The sequence below is a fragment of the Rhipicephalus sanguineus genome, chromosome 3, assembly GCF_013339695.2.
Source record: "Rhipicephalus sanguineus isolate Rsan-2018 chromosome 3, BIME_Rsan_1.4, whole genome shotgun sequence".
NCBI lineage: Eukaryota > Metazoa > Arthropoda > Arachnida > Ixodida > Ixodidae > Rhipicephalus > Rhipicephalus sanguineus.
In genome coordinates this window covers 183,049,925-183,076,374 of record NC_051178.1, presented here as the reverse complement: position 1 = coordinate 183,076,374, position 26,450 = coordinate 183,049,925, and the positions used below count along the sequence as shown (strand labels likewise).

Sequence of the window (26,450 nt, the reverse complement as noted above, 5' to 3'; positions counted from 1 at the left end):
GTGAAGGATATGGAATGAAATAGAGATTGTGTAAACATTTATTAACGGTTCCTTAAAACTAAACTGGGTAGCTCCTTCGTTCAGTGTTCCACTGGCTATATGACTCGCCGGACCTGGACAAGGGTTGCCAGTCGGCTTGCCAAGGAGCGACGATGCGCACATCTTCCGTGGAACGAAAGACTATACTAAATTCTGGAACGATTATAAAACGCACGATACTGTGATGTAGAATAGCTGTTTCTGCCACCCATGTCGTTTAGTCTGTCTGGCACAAGCTCTTGAACACTGCGCTACGCTTCTAGAAACTGCATTCTCAAACCGCGCCGCAGGTACATCTACATGTTGCGCAACCCGAAAGACTGCTGCGCGTGCGCCTTCGACGACGCGGTGACGTTCCCGCAGGACTACGACTTCGGCGAGGGCCGCTTCAACGACTTCCTCGAGCTGTTCCTGCAGGGCTCCGTGCACGGCAACGACTACTTCCGGCACGTGTCCTCGTGGTGGGCGCACCGTCACGAGCCGCACGTGCTGTGCCTCGTCTTCGAGGATCTGCGCATGGAGTCTCGCGCCCACGTCGAGCACCTGATCAGCTTCATAGGCTGGCGGGACGCCATCGAAAACAGCCGCAACGTGGCGCTCATGCAAGAGGCGCTCGAGCACATCGCCACCGGACCTGAGCACACCCGCATCATGGAGGTGAGTGGTGTTCGCTGAGCGTGTCAAAGTGATGGTGCGCCCAATCGCAATAGGTGGCCAGTGAGAGGAATGGATGGGTCCCTGTGGTCCTTAATGAAAAACATTAGAGCGTAACCGGGGGGGGATGCCTACGCCCTTACGACCATAGTCACTCAAGTGACTTAAATTCCCTAAAAATATCTTTAATGTGACCCATATGTGAGTGCCACCACCGTGTAGCTGTGGAACCCTTACACTGACATTAGGAGGTTCCTGGCTAGCCAGTAACTACAAACTGCTTACACGTCCATCGTCCCGTATTGGACGGCATAAACTTCCATTTATAAATGATGAACCTAAGCGACATGTGCCTCAAACTTTGATACTCAGATGTGCTTCGATATCTTCTGCTGCCCAACAAGAAAGACGAGGAAAATTTTGTTTATTTATCGGTAGCTGTACGGTGACCATCGGTAATGCAGCCGGAAGTGTTGTTAATATACCATGACTCGAGAAGCCTCCTTGCGCGCACGAGTGCTTATGCCGAATACTACGAGGTTCGCCACCAGGCTAGTCCCTCTGTCGTCTATTGTCAGTTTAGCCTCGAAAATCTTCCACCCAGCCAAATAGATTTCTGCCAGAAGTTTCTCGCACAGGGCCATCACAGGACACCCTCATTTGCCGGGACAAAAATTGTTGAAAAGCTGCATTTGAAGCGTAGGTTTCTCCGGAGCGCTACCTTCCGAACCCACTGATGTGCGTGAGTCTCAATCTCAAGCGAGTCTAATCTCAAGCCCAGAGTAGCGGGCGTGCACCGTCAGGGCATGCCCCATAGCCCGCCACTCCAGTGCGTCATTGATTTGTTACAGCGTCGAGTTTAGGCCCGTGGACCCATAAACTTTCGAGCTGTAATGCGGGAAAGAGCACGTTGTAATCGCAGGTACGCATGGCACCAGCTCCCGGGTCGTCCTCTACTTCACCCGACCGGGTACAGGCACGCGTGATGACAGCTGGCTACTGGAAGAACTACTTCACGTGCGGCCAGTCCAAGCGCATGGACCTCGTCTTCCAGGAGCGAACCAAGAACACCGCCATTGCCCGACTATGGAGCGAATACAACGTGTTTCCCGCCATATAGTCTATTCAGCGCGAATGCTGCTCGAGAATGATCGCCTTGTCATAATTTTTTGTCATAAATTCTTGTGTAACATTTTGTGAAAATATTAGTCAAAAGTGTGTAATATAAATTGCCTCCTGTTAGTCATTATTGTGTCTTTGTGACCGTAATATTTATTACCTTTGATCGCGCATTGAGAGCCCCTACTACTTCTATTTTGGATGGAACCATAATGAAGAGCAACATTATCGTGTATAATGTGATGGAAATGACGTCAGGGACGAGAAAGAAACTTTCTTAGCCATTATTAGTCTAAGTCGTCGCTGCTGGACTTCAGTGGTTCCTCGTTGGTGCCGTTGGGTTACAATCTGGATCTCTTGTGTGTCCTTTACGGGCATCTAGCTGCGGTCACAGTGTCGGCAACAGTAGCTGGTCCTGTAAATTCTTTGTGCAAGCAAGTTAAGCTTATGAGTTAATAATAATTTTAATAATTGTTGGGATTTTACGTCCCAAAACCACAATATGGCCGAGAGACGCCGTGGTGGAGGGCTCCGGAAATTTCGACCACCTCGTGTTCTTAAACGTGCGCCTAAATCTAAGCACACGGGCCTCTACCATTTAGTTCAAAGTTAGTTCAAAGTTAGTTCAACCATTTAGTTCAAAGTTAGTTCAACGCTCGACGCTGACCGCGCCGCAGTATTTGAGAAGCTTCGCGAATGCAGTAGATCGTTTTGTTAAGATTGCACGCAGGACGCGAATAGTCTAGATTATTCCAGTGCTTGCGCGACAACCAGTGATAACACTCGAAAGTTCGATGCGTGATGTATAAAAGACGGTGCATCCCAGCCATGAGCAGTTGATCGAGGGTCGACGCTCTGTTCGCCACAATCAGTGTATTGCTGTAGTTTGACTTTCAGTTTCGCGGCCACAAGTTCGGCCAAATAAACAGTTTTATCTCGGACGTGCTGACTGCTGTCTTCGTCGACGTCACGACCACACGTGACAATATTAATAGCAACGGATTTCCATTCCTTCAGACATACCTGCAATATTCAAAACTTACGCACTCTTCAACGGAATTAAATTATTTGACATATTAAGAGAAACGGATTTCCATTCCTTCAGACATTCTTGCAAGTATAGGTCTAATTAGTCTCGACTATTTCAAGACGGAGACGGACATGAATGTCCCAGAGCATTCGAACATTAGGAACGCTACGCGAGCAGAAAGAGCAGGAACACAGAAAAGAGCGCTGCTCTCTTTCTGTGTTGCTGCTCTTTCTTTCTCCTTGGGCAGCACGTCTAAAGTCGAAGTATGAATCTACTAGTGTGCAAGAAAGTTTTGCTGCCCCAGAGTAACACGACCACTTAGCGCTAGCTGACGTAATTGGGACCCATGAGCACGTTGTATTGTGCACGCACGGCGCTCAGTATACTACTGAGCACGTGAGCATGCCTCAGCGTGCAAGCTAAATGTGCACAATACCGAGCAGTGCCGAGCTATATTTCACTGTTCTTAGATCCACACCCGCTCTTTTCTTGCTCTTTTCTTTGTTCATCCATTCTTCATTTAGTAAACATTTTGCTTTGCTAAGCTGTTGTAAAACGTTGTAATCTACTAGTACGTATGTTCTAACAGATCTAACAGGAGGTTCCCGCTCAGCCAGGTGCTCTGGGATCTCCTTCAGCATACGCGAATGAGTCCCACAGTAAGTATGTAGTTTTATACGAAAATAAAATGAACGCCCAGTTATTTTCTGTACTAGATCATCCTCCATTCTCTAAATTAACCGGACACAGCCATATTCTCATTGGTCTCCGCATCGCTTCGTCGCGGTGCCGCCTGCAAACATTTAAGCTCACACATCCTTCGAGACATTTACATCAAATAACTGTGAAGTTCGAACAATTTACTTGAAACACTCATATCATCACCCCCCGGCCAGACTCTTGATTTACAAACTGCAAACTACCTAGAGATGGAAATAAAGCATCCCCCGTCCCTCTGTAAAAGAAAGAAAAGAGAGAAGAAAACTGCGAAGGCCCACTTGACTCAAAAACACACATGACAGCAGTCAGTCGAAGACGCCCATTCCCTTCCAGAGCAGATTCATCGGCGTGTCGACGGTCCTTTGGAAGAACTTGTTGTCGATGCGACGCGACTGCTCGCCCGTGAAGAAGTTCTTCCACTGGCCAATCACGCCCTCCCGAACGAAGAACTTCCTCTTGGGCATGACCGAGGCGTAGTCGCGAGTCTTGAGCTTCATGAAGAGGATGTTGGACATGCGCAGCACGGACTGCAACTTGGACTGTTCTTGAATGAAATCGTAGGCTACTCCGCCTAGAAACTTGGCGATGATCTGCACGTGCTCCTTGGGCTCTTTCTTCATGGTCTCGTAGACGAGAAACAGTATGTTAGGCTCGTTCTTGTAGCTCCACCAGGGCAGCAGGTGATCGAAGTAGTCGTTGTACTCCATCTCGCCGCGGATGAAGCACTCGAAGAGATCCTCGAAGGTGCCGTTCTGAAACTGGTAGTCGTCTGGAAACGTCTTCATGATGTGGTAGATGGACACGCAACAGTCCTTGACATTGCGGGCTATGTAGATGTACTTGGCAGCCGGGGTGTAGGCGATGCCGTTGAACGGCAGGTGTGTCTTGATGATGCGCGGAGGCCGGTAGCTTTCGACCTGCGGGTAAAGTAGCCCCCGATGCAGGTTAGGGCCTATTTATCCTCAAGAAGCATTGCTGCCCCGCACAGGGCGAAAGGCTTGCCGCCCGTCTCTCATTGGCCTCCCGCCTCACTGGGAGCAGCCAGTGAGAGAGGGGCGTACAGCCATCTGCCATGTGCAGTGCGGCTTGACGATAAACATACCTTTACGTGGTTCACCCTTTTCAGTCAGTGTATAGAATAATGTGCGGGTACAGTACATTGCAAGGACAATACTGACCATCCTCAATATCCTTCGTCTGTTTGCACGACATGACAGTCACACGTACACACCATGAAAGCATCCCTTCCTTAACTATACGAGAATGCGCGAACGCTGTTCATTGCTGTGACATTTATGCAGTCGCTATACTATCAGCTAGGCAACCGCCTGGTGTGTTTAGAATGATCGCGTGGTCGATATTCACTCACTAGTCGATCACTGCATTAACATCTTTCGTACCTGTCTCAACATTGCCATTTTTATCGCGCTAAAATTTTGTATGTCCTACGCTGAGGCTTATCTTGTGACTTCACTACCTTCCTCATGCTTAGCCGCTTAGTATCTTTGGTTCTGGTGCATATAACTTTGAGTGAGGCACGCTTTCTGTACGTTCTCGTTTCACTTCAATCGTAACCAGTGATCGGAAAGCAGCAGTCAATTATGCACGGTGCGCGCACCTGGTTCCCTTCTGCCTCGAGGTAGCAAACCTCCCTTGTAAGCGACTCTGAGATCTTTCCGAGGTGGGCGTTGTTGAGCAGTAGGTAGACTATCTGTACGACCCAGGAGCTGCCGCAGCCGGGATACGAGTCGATCACGATGTCCGTGTCCATGGGTTCGAAGTTGAGCGAAAAGACGATGTTCTCCTGCGTCAGCGTGGGCGAGAGCCGGATGCCCTCCACGTACAGGAACTTGGGCTTCTTGATTACTTGCGAGAAGCCCAGTCGGTTGCCCGACTGCGACACGAACGCAGCATTCAGATACACGGACACAAAAATTGCCAATTTTCGATGAAGCACTCTGTGCGTCATCGCACAGAGTGCGTCGTCAGAGTTATCGTCATCGTAGTCAGAGTGAGCGTCATCGCACAGAGTGCGTCGTCAGAGTACGCACTCTGTGCGTGATTGCCTGTAAACGCACCGATAGCAACCACGAGAAGTCGCGTAGAACAGATCTTGAGGCGCACAAACACATACACAAAATGTTGCAGAATAGCAGACAGGTCTTTGCGTCCGGTCAGTAGTGATGCAGAACTATCGATGGTACTATCGATACTATCGATAGCTGAGTCACTATCGAACTATCGATAGTGAAAAATACTATCGATAGCGCTATCGATAGTACAAAGTTCGATGGTTCTATCGATAGTATAAAATGAACAGCGCGGACTCACTGCAGAATAAACTTGGTTCCCCGCGCGCGTGGTACATGTGGAGCCGGAGGAGCAGGCTGAAGGGCAAGAAAGTTGACATGATTGTGTTCTTCACCACAGTGCTTTGCTGACACATGATCATAAAGTCAAACTGTCAGCTGTAGCGGAAAGGAAGCCTTTACATGTAGTGGGACTGCGCGGCTTCAAACTGATATTTCATTTTACGATTTCAAAATAAAAAATGTGTAACTGGTTGCTTTTGGATACGAATTTATTGATGGATATATTGCGCCATTTTCACTGCGGAAATAATTAATTTCTCTGCCAAAAATTGCTCATAAATTAGGCGGAGCTGATAGTAGGCTATCGCAAATATTTTGGCAGTATGACCGGCCAGCAACCGCATCATTATTCACACCACTATCGATAGTATTGTCACGTGGTTGTGACGGTGAAGAATGCTGCAGCAAGACTGGGAAATACGGGGCTCTTTATTTGGGCGAACTTGTGTCCAGAAAATCAAAACTCAAAATACAAGCGATACATGCTGCACACTGATAGCGGCGGGAGCAGTCGTCAGCCATTGCGTCCTTTATGCAACAGTCATCAAACCTTCTAGCGTTATCGCTGGTGCTCGCGTAAGCTCTCGAATGAACTTGACTATTCGCGTCCGGCGCGTAATCTCAACAGAATGATCTCAAACAATTGTGAAGCTTCTCAAACATTACGGCGCGATCTGCGTCAAACGTTGCTAAAGGCCTCAGGAACACACGTACGCGTTGCAGCGTGTCAGCGCGTGACCTTTTGACGCGGCGTCGCGGCCTCTCCCTATGGAGAGAGAGGGCGCGCGGCTACGAGAAGCTGCACGCCCTCTCTCCCCATAGGGAGAGGGCGCGACGCCGCGTCAAAAAGTCACGCGCCGACACGCTGCAACGCGTACGTGTGTTCAGGCCTTAACAGTCTTTTGGGGTGAAACCTGAATACGTCAAAACACGCGTGGCAGTAATATCGCTATAGTAATATTAAGGATGGTACTACCGATTGCACTATCGATAGTTTGTCGGTAGTAGCACCATCGATAGTTCGTTTACACTATCGATAGTTTGAAAAAAACCAGCGATACTATCGATAGTCAATTTATCGATAGTTCTGCATCACTACCTGTCAGTCTTTTGCTGGGCGAGTCGATTGGGGTCTAAGGAATGCATGGTTCTGAGCAACGATTTAGTAAACAAAGATTACACCTCCTTTGTTTTCTTGTTTCTTTCTTTGTTTTATTTCTTTGTTTACTTGCAAAGCTACCACGTATACGTGGTAGCTGCACATATTTGTGTGAACGTGATTCGCAAGGCTGCGATTCATATCATAAACTTTTAATATTCGTTTCCATCATTATGCTTCATCTGCAGATTGGGAATGAAAACGTCTTTTCTGCTCTCATTTAACACGCCCAGTACAAATAAAGATGCCGACAGGGCGTATCTCGACGACTGCGAATAGATACACGAAATTATGATTGGCAATGAGAGACGGTAATGTGCAAGGTTCAGATTCATGGCTCATTTCATTAAAAATAACAGTGATCCACGCATCGGTGCACCCGTGAACTGCCCGGCAGCAGGTTTAGTTTCGCTGTCCCGTAGCTGCCTTTAGATGTTAGCCTAAGTTTTCTTCAAGTTCTCGATAAAGCAGATCACAGTGTATGATGTATATTCTGACAGCAATCACAAAGAGTAGTCATAAAGGCCGAATAAAATTATTGTATTACATACAACGACAAGTATTGCGGAATTAGTCACAGTTTCTTCTTGCCAATCCGCCTCGCAATTTTAGACGAGAGCATACGCAAGACTGTCAACTTCAGCAACTGCTATTCGATTGGTCACTCGACATAGTAGTGGCAAGTTCTGTGCACAGGATAGATCGATATGCGATCGACCATTTCAGTGCCCTCTTCCTCGCCGTATCACTGGAGAGATTCGCTGCATGCCAGACGAGTTTATGTACTCACCATCGGAAAGCAACCCATCGCGATTCCTTCCGCTGCGCTGAAGCTGTCGACCAAGATCCCGTGGAGCTGTAGCTCGCGTTTCACGAGGCCTCAGACTTCTTCGGCTCCCGAGACGACGATTGAACGACGATAATGATGATTATGGTGATGATGATTCTACAACATTGTACGTACCCACGATAGCGGATAGGCCAAGGGTCGTGTAGCTGAATTTTCAGTTAATATCTTGAAATATTACATAAAGCTAAGATTACAACCCTTACGCTTCACTTTCATCCACGACGATGCCTTCTCAGTGTGACACTGATTACTTAAAAACTCGAGAAAAGAGGGAAGATACATAACGTGAGAAAGTCGGTGAAATCGGAATCTTGGCCAATCCGCCTGAATGGGTACGTGTCAGTATTATTAGGACCATCATCATGGTCCAAGGGGTTAGGGTCAGCGCGCGTCATTAAACGCGTTCACTCACTTCTGGAGTGTTAAACGACGCTCTTGGTTTACATAAGCTGTGGGCCAATAGCAGAAATCTGCTCTATGACGAAATAGAGCTGGCACCGACAGCTCCGGAGAGAGTGAGGGCGGGCCTCTGTATGAAGAGAGGGCGTTTGAGAAAGTGACAACTTCGCGCTCCGCTTGAATACTGTCATTGCCGCACATGACTGCAAGATTTGGCTGAGCGGTTCACAGCAGCGTCTGCTTTCCACAATATGTATTTTTTTTTCACCAAGCACGAGGGTTGGTTCAGGACCCCTTTAACAGAATAATATAGAAAGCAGGGAAAAGAACAGAACCCTGGGGAACTTGAGTGACGATGCTTTGACGTTGAAATGCCGAGTTGGGAGCAACGAAATTTTCTACCTTTTAGGAATTCATACATCCAACTAGCAGTATATCGCGGAAAATTCAACTTTCTTGGCATTGAGGAGTGTCGTATGCCTTAGCTAAATCTAGCCACATATTGCTGCATGTACCTGGCGAGCTTAACACGACCCTGTAAATCGATATGTGCACATGACATCGAGCATCTTGGCATAAATCCAGTCTGACGTGCACCACAGAGTTTCCGACAGTCATAGGCGTGCGCAGGGTTCACCATCAGGGGGGGGGGGGCGAAGGTTCATCGCAGCGCCCCCCCCCCCCTGTAAGTCAATGTACGAGGCCGATTTTGCGCCCCCCTCTAAGGTTTAAGGGGGGGCGGCCGCCCCTTCTGGCCCCCCTGTGCGCACGCCTATGCCGACAGTGGACTACGCAGAGGTTGTTGTTGTTGTTGTGCCGTCACATATGGTTCGTACCCACGCTGGGGGATTGGCCAAGAATTGTTCTTGTTCTGCAAGCCCGCAAGGCGGCGAAGAGGCAAGACCTTGACGTCCCCACGTGGGAGGCCTAGGCCAAGGAACTTAAATTGCTGGTTGATAATAAAGTTTATTCCTCCTCCTTGTTCACCTATATCTGTGGCTCGCACCCACTGTGGGGGATTGGCCAAGAATTGAGTGGTTTTATAAAATGAGATAGGGAGATACAACCTCAATGAGATGAGATGCTTGAGATATTAGCCTGGCTGATCACGTGGATACACCTAAATGAACGTAAAAATTTTAATTAACTTGAAAAGAAAGAAGCAACAAAAATAGAAGAGGACGAAGAAGTACCGCAACGCCCGGCGGAGCCGCTTTGTTCTCGAAAGGTCGGGCCGCGGGCGTCGTGTGTACATGCAAGCCGCAGCTACCCCGCCTCTTCTCCACAGACGAAAGAACGGAGTCCCACACGAGCGTGCACCTTTCGGCGAGCAAGTTTTGAAAGTCGGCTACAGCCTTTGCGTATACTCGCCATGGCGGCAACAGCGGCGTCGTCGTCGAACACTCCCAAGCGCACCAAGTCGCTCTTCGTCGACGTCCAGGGCGTGCTCGCGCCGTGGAACATTGACGTGAGCAACGTGCTGTACGCCATAATGTACCGGCCTTACCCCGGCGACGTCTTCATCACCTCGTACCCGTGCTCGGGCGGCACTTGGCTCAGCACGCTGCTGTACGCGCTCACGCACGCCGGCAAACACCCGGTCGACTACACGGCGCTCTCGCGGGACGTGCTCTTTCTCGAACGCATGGGCCGCAAAGTGGAGGATGTGGCCCCACCTCGCAGGTCGGTACGCTGCAAGTCGGTTCTGCGGAGGGTGGTGGAAGGGTTAAGAAAGGAAAATTGACAGCAAGAGAATCGACAACTGGACTAGTTGGTTGAAATGCATGGTTTGACTGAATTAAGCGCACACAGACGAAGACGAAAAAAGGAAGGAAGCGCTTGTCATTTTGTCCTTCCTTTTTTCGTCTTCGTCTGTGTGCGATTAGTCCACACGTTTGTAGCACTAAGCCACAAGGCTTCAAGCGTTGGTGCCGGGTTCGATCCCCGGACCAGGACGAAGTTTTCGGCAATTAAGAAGCTTCGTTTTTGAGAAGTCCGTTAAATGTTTGTGGCTTCGTGCTAGAAATGGGGGGTCGTCAATTCCCCTTTCTCAGGTCGGTAAACTGCGTACACGCCGGTGTGTGCTTATCGACTGTGCACTCTGAATATTTTAACGCCCGTGAGGGCGTAAAAGATTTATCACATGGGCGGACGCCTATTTCCTAGGCTTTTACCAACACCCGAAGCAGAGGGTGTATATAGCTAACACGTACCGACTAGTTAATATGAAAATGCCCCCCATCACACGTGTGTTTAGCCGACAATACGGCCGGTATCGACCAAGGGAAGCGGTGGAGTCAAGCCGAACTACACGCATTGGGAGACACAACATTAATGACAGCCAACAGACAATCAAGCCAAGGAAAGTTTAGGGGGGGGTATTTGTAGTAATCATGATATAAGTGTGCAGAAAGTAAAGTGGACGAAAAGACAACTTGCCGCCGACAGGTACCGAGCCTGCAGCTTTCGAATAACGCGTCCGATGCTCTACCAATTGAGCTACGGCGGCGGTCGTCCTCTCGTACACTTTATCGGGTATATCTGTGCATTTAAAGCGGTGTTAGTCAGCGCCGCTCGAAGCCATGACGGCGAGTGTGGAACACTCGTTTGCCTGCTGGCGTCACGTAGCACGTGATGTTGTTACGAGCTGACAGCTGACCAATAATCCCTCGCATACTACCTTAATGCATCAAGTCTGCCAGAACAAGATCCTCGCTATAAGTTAACAAAATGATGTTAATTAAAGGGCTTGTTTTCTTTGTTAGACACAACATCAATGACACCCAAAAGACTCAAGCCAATGAAAGTATAGCGGACGTTATTTGTTGAAATCATGATATAAGTGTGAAGAAATTAAATTGGGCGATAAGTGGGCGACCCGATAAAGAGTACGGGAATTCGACCGCCACCGTATCTGAATTGGTAGAGCATCGGACACGTTATTCGAAGGTTGCAGGTTCGTTCCCTGCCGGCGACAAGTTGTTTTTTTCGTCCACTTCAATTTCTTAACATTTGTATCATAATTACTACAAATAACGTCCCCTATACTTTCCTTGGCTTGACTGTCTGTTCGTTGGCATTAATGTTGCGTCTAACGAGGAGAACGAGCCCTTTAATTACCCTTCTTTTGTTCACGCATTGGGAGGGAAGTACACAAAATGAATTCGTCATTAGGTAGTTTAGGACCGCATTTGCGTTCCTTGGGTACTCGCGCTATTAGTTTTGGTGCCGGGGCCCCAAAGCGGCTAGCGCAGATAAGCTGTTGCGTTAAACTCTCTACTAGTGAGTTTTTAGTTTCGGGGACCCCAAGCGGCTTGCCCACGCAAGCCCTTGCGTTGGGAGTTGAACACCTCCCCCCCCCCCGGCTACGCCATAGATAGATAGATAGATAGATAGATAGATAGATAGATAGATAGATAGATAGATAGATAGATAGATAGATAGATAGATAGATAGATAGATAGATAGATAGATAGATAGATAGATAGATAGATAGATAGATAGATAGATAGATAGATAGATAGATAGATAGATAGATAGATAGATAGATAGATAGATAGATAGATAGATAGATAGATAGATAGATAGATAGATAGATAGATAGATAGATAGATAGATAGATAGATAGATAGATAGATAGATAGATAGATAGATAGATGCGAGGAGGACAGACTTGCTCTCCACCAAACGCCTTTCAGGCTGAAGACCCATCTGCCGGCGAAGAAGCTGCGGCTCAGTCAGGCGGCCAAGTATGTGTACCTGGTGCGTGACTACCGCGCCTGCTGCGTGTCACTGTACGAGCAGATGTCGGCGAGAGCGCCTGAATACCGATTCTCGGGCGTCAGCTTCGAGGACTTCTTCGAGCGCTTCATCGCCGGGAAAGTGGAGGACAACGACTACTTTGACCACGTCAGCTCCTGGTGGGATCACCGCAACAGCCCCAACTACTACTTCATGTCGCTCGAGAACCTCAAGAAGAACTTCGAACAAGTGATTATACCGTCTTTCGTCTCATTACCTCCGCCAAGAAAAAAAAATCACCGCATCTCCATTAATGTGAATCATGACGAGTGGCGAAGCACTGGGTATCGTACCAGTATGTCACCGTACGTCACCCGCGCGTTGCCACTGCGAATGCAAATTGAGTGACATAAAGTGTATATATACAAATGTATTTATTGGTATAGCTCTTTAATGCTCTTCTATTTTAATCATCTTGTTATAATTCGTATATCGTCTTGAGTTCTGGATTCCGTTTTCCCTTCATTATTACTGCTTTGTGGTCTGTGAAATGGAGAGCCAATGGTTCTTCGAGTGGATCTATTCTAAAGTTGGCAATGACAAGGTCTATGCATGTACCTCGGGTGGTTGTTGGTTGTTTCCAGTCGTATGAAATGCATCGTAGAGCGTATCGAGACATCATATACTGCATAATCCAGTCGCTGTCCATAATGTCTACGTTCAAGTCACCGACTAGTATAAAGGGTTTTTGCTTGTACTTTGTGTAGTAATCGTAATCGCAACATACACACACATGTTTCGCATTTGGGGAGGAAATGCCGCGGACTTCTAAAGTTGTCTCCGACTCAAGCTCTTACGAAAGCATTTCTTCAGGCTTTCTCGTTGAAGACAAACTGTCAGGCACGACACCTTCCACATCCCACTGTGCACATCCTTCATAACTGTGATAGCCAGATTTGTTGATTTCGGGAACATAGCGCCTTTAATTATTATTCGATTTCAATTTTATCAAGATATTTCAGGAGTGTTCAGAATGCTGCATATGTTTTTTATCTGGGACTTCATAATCGTAATCGTAATCGCAACATATACTCATGTTTCGACTATAGCAACGGTTTTCTATATACCGTGACAGCGGACAGCGAGAGTCGACGACAAAGCTAGGTCCTAAGGTGCTTCGCCCCTAAAAAAAGGAATGTCGTTGCATGAGCGATAACAAGATTCCGATTAGTTGCGCGTACTTTGAAGCATACCTTTACAGACTTTCCTTAGAAAGGCAGTATCATCGAAAATTGCAAGCCAACATTGGCAGGATTGCTTTACAACGAGTTTTTCGGCATATTTTCATTGAGTGAAGTGGTGTCAACAGCGCGATTCGTACGAAACACGGGGCGTTTCGAAAAAGTCTAGAAGCAGCTGCAAACGTCCACGTAAGTCATCCTTTGCATAAGGATGACAACTATGTGTTTTTAACCTAGCCAGTACATTACCTCAATGTAGCTGTACTGTGGGGAAGATCCACCACTCGTGTCACAGAGTCTGTTTTGGTAAACATGTCCAGAACACTGCTGTAACAATGGTCAAAAGCGCGTATAGAACATTCTTTGTATAGAACGTGTATTATTTTGGGAGCATACTTCGTCTAATCGTGCAACGTGCGGTGATCGCGCATTGTTTAAAGTGGTAAAGTCTCGCAACGCTATAGCAGCCCCATTATGCCAGAGGTGTGCTAATGTGCACGCATTCGTGTACTTGTGCAGGTTGTGAGAGACCTCGGCGAATTCCTAGGCGGCCCCGCCGAGCGATTGGTGCGCGACGACCAACGGCTGAAAGAATTGCGCCAGCTGCTCATCTACGACTGCTCGCTCACGACAAAGTCCAATGATACCTCGCCGCCACCCAATTACCTCCGCGACGGCCAGTGCTACATCAACTGCGTGAACTGCAGCAACCGCTGGAAGGACATACTCAGCGAAGAGCAGGCTGCGACGCTCACGCAGCGCTTCGTCGAGCGTACCAAGGGACAACCCCTAAAAGACCTCCTGGGCACGCTAGAAGAACCCATCGAAGCGCAGAACGTGGCCGCCAACAGCGACGAAGCCATACGTGTTGATAGTTAAAGTGGTATTATTAATAATTAAGGCGGGTTTCGACATCCTTTGGGGTTGTGGTCATGTCCTGACATGGAAGTGACGAAATTCGAATGAAGGTGCGCAGAAGCAGAAACTGGGCAAGCAGACAGCTTAATGTTTGTGTGCAATGGGTGGTGCTTATGTGTTTTTCTTAGACTAACGAATAACTATATTTCGCGTGTCTGCAAGAAGAAGCGCCGAAGTGGCAGTTCCCGAGTTTTATGCTTCCCACACAAAGAGAAGCTTGATATCGTCGTTTTCTTGCGCACAGTTCGAAAGAAACGGATAAGCACCAAACACTACGCACAAAATCAAGGCGATGAGATGACTTGCACCGTTTCACTAAAACATACGGCCGCAGCGCGCCTTCGTTCAAATTTCGTCGCGCCCTTGTGACGGGTAGTTGCGGTCTGACGTAGCAGAACGGTCGCGCTTCGTGCGCGCTTTCGCAATCGGTTTCGATTTCGCCCTTGACATTCGATGAAGAATATCTCGAAGTACGTGCAACTTTTGAGATTTGTAAAAAAAATAGGTATGCCATAAACTGGTACGCGCAACAACTTTGTACTATCAACACCTGCCCAGAAGTCAATAATTAAAAATTTAATTAACGAGATTTTGTTAATTGGTGGCAACAGTGTCATTTTAACTACGGCAAAGTTCTTCCGCCGCAACGTGGAGTGCGTGTGCGAAAACGACAAGAGCCTCACTGTCACAGGATTTTTATAAAAAATCTGTATTGCCTATAAAAAAAAGAAACCTGCACATACAGGCACACATACAAACGCTCGCACGAACATACATAAATTATCATTGAACCCCCCCCCCCCAAAAAAAAAAAAGATGTTTCTGGCGACGCCCCTGTCTCCGCCGGTGGGCGTGGCTAAGCTATACTGCGCCTGCACGGCTTGGCCAGGTGGTGCGGCGTCTGGTCGCTAGACGACGCGATGCTTGCTTCCTCTTTTTTTCTATCGTTTTTTCTCTTTCTACTTCTTTCTCTTTCGTTTATGTTCTCTCTGTCTCTATCTCTTTTTCTTTCTGCATTTCTTCCTCTCTATTTTTCTTTCTCATTCTTTCTGTGCTAAGCTTTGCTCTCTCCCCTCCTCCTTTCCCTACTGCTAACCATCGCATCTCTCCTCCTCACGCTCACTTTCCTTTCCCACCCCCTTGCTACACTATACAATATACGAGGCTATGCTATGCTCCGCCGAAAATTCTTGCCGAAAAACAAATTCTTCACGAGGTGGGATTCGAACACACGTACCCTCGATCCCAAGGCGAGCGTGCCTAGATAGCCGAGTGGTTAGCACGCTTGCCTTCGGATCGAGGGTACGCGGGGGCGAATGCCGCCTTGTGAAGAATTTATTTTTCGGCAAGAATTTTTCTCTTTCTTTATATCTTTCTTTCCGCCTTTCTGTTCGTTTCTCTCTTTATCTCTCTCTCTCTCTCTCTCTCTCTCTGTACGCGTTCTCAGGTAGCCGCACAGCGGCACATAGCCGTTAAGATTATGATAATTTTCTGCGATCGAATCATAAGGAACGATTTGCAAAATAGCTTCGTTGTTAAAACGCCAGGCCTGTGCGGAACACGCAGCACAGTCATAGCGAAAGCTGGGCCTTTCTATAGTCCGTTGTAAATTCCTTTGGGGCGACTACGACAGGTACAAAAATCATAATTTCTGCGAAGTAGGGAAGCGCCCACTATGTCATTATTCATCATTCTGTGCAGAAGCTAGGTACCCGCTATACACATGTAAGGCATTATGTGCACTTTTTCGTTGCTGTGGCTGATTAGTGATGACAACGAAGAATTACGGCTGAGCCCTTTGTAATGGGTGGGAATTTTTAAACCACCCATTCGTTACGCGATTCGCATTGTACGACGCCTAGTTGTTATTTCACTCTTCTACCACGCTATATTACATCTGTTAACGCGATTCCTTAGCTGACATGACGCCTGTATAGGGAGTTTTTGCAAAGGAGTTTCAAGGACCGGCGTGGCTCTGTACTTTGATTTTCACAGGTGTGTGATTGTGTTGGGCGATTTAATTCTGTTCGATCCCAAGAAGATCGTACCCTGGGCTTTAAAGCCAGAGGTGCCCAAGGGGGGGGGGGCTTCAATTCTTAGGGACCCCCCCCCCCCTTCTTGGCAGTCCGACGGTGGCACTACGGCACCCATTTGACAAGTGCTGTAGTTGAATTTAAGGGGGGGGGGGCTTCAATTCTTAGGGACCCCCCCCCCCCCCTTCTTGGCAGTCCGACGGTGGCACTACGGCACCCATTTGACAAGTGCTGTAGTTGAATTTTTTGGCAGTAGTGCTTCGTGCGAGGAAATTATACTCTGCAATTTTCCGAATAATGATTTAATCGCGAATGTTTGATTGACGGCGTGTCAGCAAAACAGAAGAAAACAGGTATCGTCGTACTGCTGAATGCAATTCACTGAGACACTGAACACCACGTGCAACGCCTCCTGAAACCATGGGTCACCACCCTGTTCGACAGAGTGTCTTGGCACAGCCACGGCCGGCTGCGAGCGCGCGCCTCCAGACCGGCCGTGGCACAGCGTACTGTTTCACGGGGCACCCGAGTGTGGAGCTAGTTGCTCGTGAATCAACGGTTCACCTTGGTCTGTTTAGTTTGCCACTCAATTTTCATTCTTATAGATGTGAATCACAAGCCTGCTGTAACTGCAAAGACGCATGTATTTTGCTTACTTTATTAGGCAAGTGGTAGTGAAAATAAAATATAGCATTGTCGTGTCTGAGGTTCTGAATCCAGCGAGCCAACTAATGTTACTTATACTTTGAGCTCATATATCTTTAAGCCTTTACATCCCCAGTAATTTTTGAAAAATCGTTCCCAAAATAACTTCATTTAACGCTTGATCGGACTAACACGTTGAATAAATGCCCCAAATACATTCGGAATAATATATGCATTTGTATAGCATTCATAAGCATTTGTTCAGTTCTAGAGACAGTTCTTCACTGCACTGTGATCATCGCAAATACCTCTCTTAACGCTTAATCTATAGCATACATATATATATACAGTGGAATCTCGTTGATACGATTCTGCATAATACGTTTTTCAGCCTAATACGTTTTTATTATTCCCGTCCGACATCCCTTGGAAATAATGCATTTTCATGTGTTTAATACGATCGCATTTTGCCCAAAATTGGATAATACAACCGCGAAAGTGGATCTTGGCCAATATATCTGGAAATCCTGCGTTTATTCTTCGGTATGCCAGCTCGCACCACGTTGCAACAAACCACGATCTGCGCGTTGCAGAGCCGCTGAGGCCACAGCAGCATCGATTTTGCAGCTAAAAGATCGCTGCGAGGCGATCTTTTCTTTGATTAATATATATATATATATATATATATATATATATATATATATATATATATATATCAGTGATGCTACCGAGGACTTCTGATTTGGAGCAATTTTTGGAGCAGCAAAATTTCCGTTTTGGAGCACTTTGGAGCAGCAAAATTTTCATCTTGGAGCACTTTGGAGCAGATAATTTTGCATCTGGGAGCACTTTGGAGCAGCGAATTTTATATCCTGGAGTGCAATACAGAAGCATATTGCATTAACATTCAAGCACCTGAGTATTATTATGGGGCTCTTATGAAGGCTAGAAATATTTCGATTCATTGCAAATCTCATGGAAAAAATCATCTCAGGAGCATAGGTGTGCGCACAGGGGGGGGGGGGGGGGCAGGGGGGGGGCGGCGGGCGGCGGCCGCCCTGCCCCCCCTCCCCCTAATCACCTAAGAGGGGGGGGGGGGCGCAAAATCTGACCCGTACATTGACCCTTGCGATAGCAATTATATGGACACTCTCGGCGGATTTTTGCCGTCGCCGGTGCCGTAATTTTCCGTATAAAGTCCAAATTAATAACATCACCACGCGCATTCTAGCCGCGGGTAAAAGCTCGCGAGCGCTGGCGACGAACGCGGCTGAAGCGGAGATTTAAACTAGCCGGCCGTCTGTCTCCGCCGCACGGACAGCGCATGAGATAACATCTTCCCGCGTGCGGGCCTGCCGTCGATTGCTCATCAAACAGAGAGGAAACGCCCCGCCCGTCTTTCGTAAGGAGCATGAAGGGACACCAGGGGAGCGGAAGGGAGGGGGGGGGCACCGCATCGTTCGAAGGGCGCAGTCGCTTGCGCGCGCGCTATCTCGAGGCATCAGGAGACGGCTCGTAAACTTGCTGTGCTCTCAACGCTTACTTCGCGTTTAGAGAACTCAGAGCAAGAAAACGCTTCGGTTCCTGGAGGGGCAATATTCCCTTAAACCAGCGTTTTGTTGAGTTACGCGAGATCGGATCCAAAAGAGTTAGCTGCTATAGTCTTACTTCGTTTCACAATACATTTTTTTGGTATCGCATTCATTGCTTCGCTCTTAAGCGAAACTTAGTTTTTTAAATGCGAATGCATTTCTTATACCCCTGTCACACGGGGCAACTTAAGTGCACTTTGAGGGAGTGCACTTCGCCGCTAGTGCCATTCGCACGCTGTCACACGGGAACGTTGAGTGACACTCGCTGCAAAGCGCACTTGCCGGCGAGTGCGTTCGCCAAACTCACTTCGCTGAGACGGAGTGTCTAGCCTCGATAGCAGTGGCTCGAAAATAAATAAGTTATTATCCGAAGCCGAGTTCATAGCATTTTTGAACTATCGTTTTCTTTATTAGGAATATTCTTATGCATTAAAACATACTATAATACAAAAAACTACCTTGCTATTCTCGTTCTCGGGCAGTTTACAGCCCCGACCGCCAGGGGCATGCCCGGCGCACGCCGTGCAATGGCTGCAGCCGCCGCGTTTGTACGTAAATTTTATTTTAAGGGCTGGTTATAGCTGTAAGACAGTATTACTTAAGAAACATTGCCTGAAATAACAAATACCTGTTGTGCTACTTAAGTACCCATCGCCATTACAATCATTTCCAAAGTGCACTTCCCTTTCTCGTCTAGCAGCGCGCTGCCAAAGTGCCATTCTGGGGGCGTAAGTGCACTCGCTCAAAATGACACTAAACTTGCCAGTGTGACTGGGGTATTAGTCGGGCTATGTGAGGCATCCGGCGTTGTCCGCGCGCCGGCAGGTGTTATCTCTCCGCTCTCACTCCCTCTCCCATAGCAACAGATGCGGGCGCGCGCGCTTATCCTCGCCCCTAGCAACCGGAGCATGTGGTGCGAGAGAGTGTAGGAGAGGGTAGGTGCAGTGCTTCGCCGCTCCTTTTCTCGCCATTCGCTCTCTCTCCTCCCTGCGCCGCCGCCTCAATGCAGTGCGTTTGAAACGCGTTTGTAGCGTTTGTGCTGCCTTGGCACAGCCTGAAAATAGCGCGTTCTAAACGCGTTTGTGCTGCATTGAAGGCGGTGGCAACATCCCTGAGGTGATTACGAACGCACGTAGGAAGCGTTCGTTGAAAGAGGCGCCCTAAAGGGAGACACTTGAGCGCGTCGATGTGTCCAGCTTTACGCTATTAAAATTACTACGCCATGTACTCTCGGCGCAAGAAATGCATTCGCATTTCCTCACGATTCCCTTCGGGGAGGTGGGGGCATTTTTTTAACCGTTAGCTATTGACCCCCGAAAGCGAGGGGCGGACGTGTAACATGGCGTAGCCGCTTCACTGTGGGCCGTCAGCGACGGGCCCGCTACTGACAGCTGCGCATTTGCGGCTGCTCCGACCAGGGGATATGATTTTACTAATGAGATGACATTTTTAAAAACGCAAGCAAAAAATTCGAATTGGAACCCTAGCACGTGAGCTCGAAAGGGCAGGGACTTTTAGGGGGTATACCGCAGAGTGATTACAAACTCGGACGTGCTGGCGGAAGGAATTACGAAAAAGCGGTTCTGGATGAAGATCCATGGATAAAGTATATCTGAGGAAAAGTGTCAACGCGTTTCCACCGTTCGTGTGCTCTTTCCATAAACGCGAAGCAAGGAAAATTCGATATTGTCCCATATATCTACTGCGAGCGATCCCAGATTTCATTCCGCGATGTCCGGAAACAGAAGTGACAGACATTTTAGCGGCACTCATGTGGTTATTACTGAACATTGCTTTCCTTACGTGCCGTGCGACGCTTGAAACGAGCTATCAGCAGCGTTTCTGGAACAGACGACGTCCACCGATGAATCGCCGTCGCACTTTCTCGCTACCGATAGGCCTAGACGTCACGAGCCTCTGCGGAGAGCGCGTTTTGCTGTCGAGCCGACTTGCAGAACAGAAGCTGCGTCGGCACCGTGCATGGCATCGTGGCTTACTCGGAACGCACGCGCGAGCGCTATTTATTCAGCGGAATAATTCTTGGTCCATGATTGCGACTTTATTGGCAGCCCCAAGATCGAGCTGCACATGTTCTGACGCGCCGGCGGTGCGATTGCCGGTGATAGACGCCCCCAAACCCGAGACTTTGGCGCAGTATGGCGCAAATTTCGTCGATATTATCAGGATGGCGCAGTAAATACAATTTGGCGCACTTTGGCGCAGTTGGCGCAGGAGTGGAACCACTGATATATATATATATGGCAGAGCCTTTATAGTCGCCTACCCTTCACACATTTTCAAGGCACTAGTCATGCATGACTAGATCGAATATGTGTTCTGATATCGCGCCTTTGTGTCAAAACTATGATGTTGATGCTGTTTCCTTCAGTGATCATTGCTTAGTGTCGTTTGAGCTTGGGCAAAAGTGCAAAAGAAAGAATTTCATCACAACAATGACTTACTTTGTGTGCCTTCCTCAATACAAATGGGCCCTGAACCACACCTCGTGCTTGGTGACAAAACATAGCGCAAGGCAGACGGTGCTGTGAACAACTCAGCCAAATCTTTCAGTCGTGCGTGGCAAGGAGAGTTTACAAGCGCAGCGCGATGTAACCATTTTCTCAAGCGCGTTCTGTCCATACAGAGGCCCACAGAGGCGTCGCTGCGGCATCTCGTGTCGCAAAATAAGTTCTACCCGCACTGCTATGCAGACCGCTGCTCGGGCTGTGGAAACCCGCCAACGATCTTCCATGTCACGACTGAATGCACTGCAAACATCTGCCCTCCCCTACCACTTTTCCTTTACCATTTACGTAACGAGCAGCAGTGGGTCGATGCTCTCCGTGACGGACCTCCCGAGGTGCTCTGAGCCATGATACAGTTGGCCCGACTCGTCGCTGGAGTCATCCTAGAGACCCCGGACTAGGGATTCCGCCCACGCTCTCCTCCATTCAAACACAAATAAAGCCGTTTTACTTTCTCTCTCCGGCAGGAGATCTTTGATCAAACGGGAGCGGTCCCGCGCGCGCTGTCTCTAATGGAGATCACGACAGCTCAAACATGCTGTGCCCTAGTCCCCCTGTCATTTTTGACGTGCACAAATAAAAATTCTTTCTCTCTAGATACCTCACCGCTTGCATTGAAGCGATACGACAGCCCGAAGCGGCCGCGTTCCCTTACACCAGCGGTTTGTAGTTACGCCAAGTCTCATGCTAAAGGAGCACACTGTTAGCTTTACTTCGTATAACACTCCAATTTATAGCCATGCATCGCATTCATTGTTTCGCCTTTGCGGCGAAACTGTGACTTTTACTGTGCATATCTTGATACCCTGTAGTCCAACAAGGGCACAAGATACAATGTAGAATCGTGTTATAGGAATGCACAGTGCTCGCTATCCAAGTAGTAGTGTCAGAACCGAGACTGCATTCCAGCACCCATTCCAAAGTCAAACAAAAAGCCATGCTTAGAGTGCACACTTTATTGCTCTTTTAAAACCGACCTTTGTACTTTGAACATCACAAGTGACAAAGTGGCACGACCCAGAAGAGGGAGCAAGGCTTGAAATTCACAGTTAAATTTCTTCTACAACAACAATCTGATGTGGATGGACCCAACGTAGGGCTGCAGACGGAACACCCAAGAGCTCGTGATGACACCCAGGAGGGGACACCCAGTTTGTAAGCCTGCTTATCAGTAACTAATATTACATACTGACATCCATTTTCTGTCTAGGAAGAATGCATGAAATAATGTGACAAGGAAATGCAACAGCCATAAGTGCAATGCATGAAAAAATGCTGTTGACAAGGGCACTGCTAAATTTTACATTTGTGCGTTCAGGTAGATGACACCCACAATACAAATACAAGCTCTAGAACCATTGCGCAACATTACCTGGCATGTGTCGGACATTTCACGATTTTTGGCTGACATGTAAAAAAAATTACTAATAACATGCACGAGCCACTCATAGATGATTTGCATTGCTGAATACAAGTTTACAAATAAACAGCACACAGCTAAAAGATGCCAGTAGAATGGAACTGATGTGCTGTCATTCAAGCAGGCGAGTATAATGCCACAGTCCACATTCAAAGCAAAAAGGAAGTTATGTAATGCAGGTATCACAACTTACCGTGACACTAACATGAGCCTGTTCATTTAGCCAGTCAATACCAAAATACATTGACACTTTGAGATTCTAGTGAAAAATCGAAGTCCATTTCAGACACCCACGCAGCTCCTTACTGGGAAAACTTACATGAACTTGCTGTTAGTGGCTATCCACAGCAGTGTAGGAATGCAGTTTACGCTCTCACAATTGTTTACTTTTGTGTGCGTTACAATTCAGTACACCCAATCCAACATCACTTTAAAGTCGTCAAAACATTTGACACCTCACATTTCGTACAACATTCCGATGGCAGTGGCAAATGCCTCTTTGGTACAAACAGATAAATCTTCCACAACACTTAACAAGATCCATGCCACCAGGAATGCACGGTACAAACACATGCAGACAAAAATCACCACATTCAAGGTAACACCAAGCACCAGTAAATTGTGCCTCAATGTGTGCTGTCAATTGATATCAGTTTATAACATCAAGACACCTCAAAATGCACTGTTCACACAATTGTTATAGCTACAGACATTAGGTGTGTGCAGATAGCATTCTTGAAATGTTAAAAAAAAATGCTTCCTTGACTACGTCTGGTTAAAGTCCAGTTTTCTTTCCACAGTGCGAAATCTCAGAAGTCTGAGAAAAGTTCAAGTACTACGAGCTATGAGGAGTAGACAAGTGACTTCACTCCCGTCCACTGGTAGTACAAGTTTAGCAATGAGAAAACTGTTGGCTAGGATAGAGAGACACACACACCGTTTTGTTTCATGGATACAAAAGTTAATGGTACTAGTGATACGCGAGTGTTGTTACAATTTCAAAAAAAAAAATGCTATGTACACTTTACACAATTATCCCACACCCTGGTAAGCCTCAACAAAATGGTATATAAAAAAAAGACAATAAACAAGGTGACCACAGTGACGAGAGATAAAAATGGTCAAAATGAAACAATTTATCTGAGTGCTTTTACCTGCCATACAAGAAAACTGGCATGCAAAATGCAACCAACTTTCAATATAATGACTGACTTATCAACAACCTCAAAAAAAAAAAGAAAGCACGACATATGTATTATAGATTTAGGGTGTCACTGCAGGCCAAAAAGAAAAACCAAACACACGCACACATTGCCTAAATTGCTTTCTTGATTCGCGCGGCACTGAGACCCAAGGTCTGAAAGCTATGTACAAAAGTAAGTTTTTTTCCACATTCCATATTGAAGTGCATCTATGTTTGCCATCTCTGTTCATACACAACGTACACCCAGCTACCTACACAGCTAGTGATGCTAAATATTTAAAGTGTGTGCTATTCCCAACATAAAAATGCAAGCTTTTCTGGCTGTTCTGGGTTGCAATGCTACACCAACAAGCCGACGTTCTCGATATTTTGTTATGGCAGTCACGCCTAGCCTTTCCAATGACCCAAGTAAAAACTTCACCGTATTTGAGAATACGGCCAAAGATTGGGTGCTGCGTCAACCCGCCAATTCACTATACCGGAGCCCCACAAAGGAAAGTGAGGTCACTACTGAACAATAAGAAGACATGGCAAGACGAAATGAAGAACAGAAAAATAGGCTCGACTAAGCATTAGCCAAGGCAACTGCACATGTTCGTCTTTGATTCTCAAGGGAGCACACATACAAGTCACATACGTATTAAGTTTTATCCCTGTCCCAAAAAATAAAAAGTACATTAATGAAGCATGAGAGACCAAATATCAAGATTCAATCCACCTCTACATCACTCTTGAAGGTAGCACACACAGTGTGTACGTAAACATGCGCTGGGAGCAACACAGCCCGCAGCCATACAACCGCAGATGCATCAGAAGTGCCAGACGGGAACAAAGAAAGAAGTTACACAACTTTGGAAAGCTGTCCTCAGTAGCAATATGCAGAAAACCGGGAGATCTATCACATGGTTCCCTCTCCAAACAATTCTGCCGAACAGACTGGTCACACGATTTTTTTTATTTATTTATTTCTGTTTTTGCCTGGGTGTCTCTGGGACTTTGAGGGCTTGGAATGGACACAAAACTAAGTGGTGGGTCCAAACTGCCAAGCTGCAAGCAGTGCACCTCAGAGCTTAATGATGAGAAAAATATAACAGCCTACACCACGCAGCATTTTTAAAGTTGGCCGCAAATCGCTCGTCTATCCAGCAAAACTACGGCAGGTTGGAAAAACCAAGTAGATGAGGGAGGCATGCTTCAGGTTCATGTCAAGCAACGAAGACCAGCAAATGGAAACTACAAAGAAAGAAAGTGTCACAATCCCTGTCCTTACCACAAGAAATTACAGAAGTCTCACTTTCTAGATGAACATCCCGTGTAATGATTAACATGCGTAGACTGTGACAAGTTATGTACAGAGGAGGAATTGAAACGCTTGCCCAGCTCTATGTGGTAACATTATTCTTGCTATACATCCACCACCAAAAGATTATGAAAAATGTGTACGTTGATTACATCAGGCTGAGTTAGTGGTGCCTTTGACTTCTTTATGCTATTTACATAGAGACAGAGTGGTCCGCCGTGGGCTGTCACAGGGCACAGCGCGTGCAACAAGGCTAACCAGGTTCTGTGAACAGAACAGTCACTAACAGCATGCTAAAGTACAACAATGACGCAAACTTTTGTTACTGTTTTGGCAAATCTGTCTGGTAACAATCCGCAAATTGAGCTTACGGGTTCCATGACATCACGAGATAAAGAAGGTCTGGACATAAACTGCAAACTAACAACTGCCTCGCCAAAGAGTCAATGGTTGCATGTGTTTAGTGACATAGAAACATTAGAAGCACATGCCCTTTGTCAAGAAAAAAATTCTAATGCACATTCACACTCACCACAATTTTCAGGTGTTCCCCACTTATATACTACACTGCCTGCCATAGGGCCACAGACTAGTAGATCGTATGCAGAAAGCTACTAATGTGGATTCTTTTGGGGCTTGACAAGATCTTGTATGTGTGTTTTGGACATTTTTCAGGCTACGGATCTTTGAACTGTCTGTATCTGCAACTGCAGCACTGTTTTCTCTGAAATGAAAGATCTGCTACTCTTCATAGTTTGTGTGGACTTCCCACCTTCCCATCTGTAAATCCAAAGCTTTAAAGAAATAGGTCATCCTTAAAGCTTTCTTAAAACTGAACAGTCACCAAAATGTTTTCGAGTATGACTGTGACCGTTTCTTTCTTTTTGCCCAACAAGAATCTACCCAGGTATACTTCAAGCATGCCGCACATCAGCAAAGTTCACAAGATGATTGCCCATTTCCAGGTGCTCTTACACAAGTCAGCCTAACCTTGGAGGTGAGCACTTGAGGATTATCGGCTCACTCCTAACCATTGTGGCCATGCCTAGGTTTCACAAAAACCCCGAAATGACAAGTTACTACACATTTCAGTTTAGAGCCAATGTCACTTGCACAATGTAGAACCTGTGCCAGCTCATCTGACGACCACATCAGTGGCACCAAGACAATCATCCCTAGAATATCACATTACAATTGAGATAACTGATATTTATTCTCCAACCAAAGTTACGAAGACACGTAAAAACCCGACGTTTCGGAACCAGCTCGGTTCCTTCCTCAGGGGGGACTGCGGCGGCTTAGCAGCGGCCTCTTTAAGGCACTCTCGCGGCGGTTAACGACCCCACGCATTATCGAGGAGCGTAGCCCATGCGCATACACCGGGGGGAGAGTTCCGAGTGAACGGTTGATATTTTGAGTGGTCCTCTGTATATGCCACGACTCCAGTAGTAACCTCCTCCTCCACTTGGTTTCACTTTCGAGGATGGCG

The 26,450-nt window shown here is 47.1% G+C and overlaps 3 protein-coding genes across 3 annotated transcripts; 2 read left to right on the top strand and 1 right to left on the bottom strand.

Moving 5' to 3' along the window:
• The first annotated feature begins 319 nt into the window (after positions 1-319).
• On the top strand, positions 320-1,841 carry LOC119386157 (amine sulfotransferase). The gene is made up of 2 exons (XM_037653499.2): positions 320-696; positions 1,616-1,841. The coding sequence occupies exons 1-2, from the start codon at positions 340-342 to the stop codon at positions 1,811-1,813; spliced, it is 555 nt and encodes a 184-aa protein (XP_037509427.2). The 5' UTR covers positions 320-339; the 3' UTR covers positions 1,814-1,841.
• Positions 1,842-3,843: 2,002 nt separating this feature from the next.
• LOC119385188 (sulfotransferase ssu-1) lies at positions 3,844-7,945 on the bottom strand. The gene is made up of 3 exons (XM_037652702.2): positions 7,884-7,945; positions 5,181-5,456; positions 3,844-4,479 (listed from the first exon to the last, which is right to left on the bottom strand). The coding sequence occupies exons 1-3, from the start codon at positions 7,899-7,901 to the stop codon at positions 3,868-3,870; spliced, it is 906 nt and encodes a 301-aa protein (XP_037508630.1). The 5' UTR covers positions 7,902-7,945; the 3' UTR covers positions 3,844-3,867.
• A 1,769-nt stretch (positions 7,946-9,714) lies between these two features.
• Positions 9,715-14,203, top strand: LOC119386155 (sulfotransferase 1E1). Its single transcript, XM_037653498.2, has 3 exons — positions 9,715-10,025; positions 12,041-12,332; positions 13,844-14,203. Exons 1-3 carry the CDS (start codon positions 9,715-9,717, stop codon positions 14,201-14,203), a joined length of 963 nt encoding a protein of 320 aa, XP_037509426.1.
• The last annotated feature ends 12,247 nt before the right edge of the window (positions 14,204-26,450 follow it).

Excerpts from the sequence above, each read along its gene's own strand:
- LOC119386157 (XM_037653499.2), top strand. The coding sequence starts at position 340 with ATGTTGCGCAACCCGAAAGACTGCTGCGCGTGCGCCTTCGACGACGCG. Across the intron at positions 697-1,615 it reads AGCACACCCGCATCATGGAG|GTACGCATGGCACCAGCTCC; the intron begins GTGAGTGGTGTT and ends TTGTAATCGCAG.
- LOC119385188 (XM_037652702.2), bottom strand. Across the intron at positions 4,480-5,180 it reads TCGAGGCAGAAGGGAACCAG|GTCGAAAGCTACCGGCCTCC; the intron begins GTGCGCGCACCG and ends CTTTACCCGCAG.
- LOC119386155 (XM_037653498.2), top strand. The coding sequence starts at position 9,715 with ATGGCGGCAACAGCGGCGTCGTCGTCGAACACTCCCAAGCGCACCAAG. Across the intron at positions 10,026-12,040 it reads GATGTGGCCCCACCTCGCAG|GCTGAAGACCCATCTGCCGG; the intron begins GTCGGTACGCTG and ends AACGCCTTTCAG. Across the intron at positions 12,333-13,843 it reads TCAAGAAGAACTTCGAACAA|GTTGTGAGAGACCTCGGCGA; the intron begins GTGATTATACCG and ends GTACTTGTGCAG.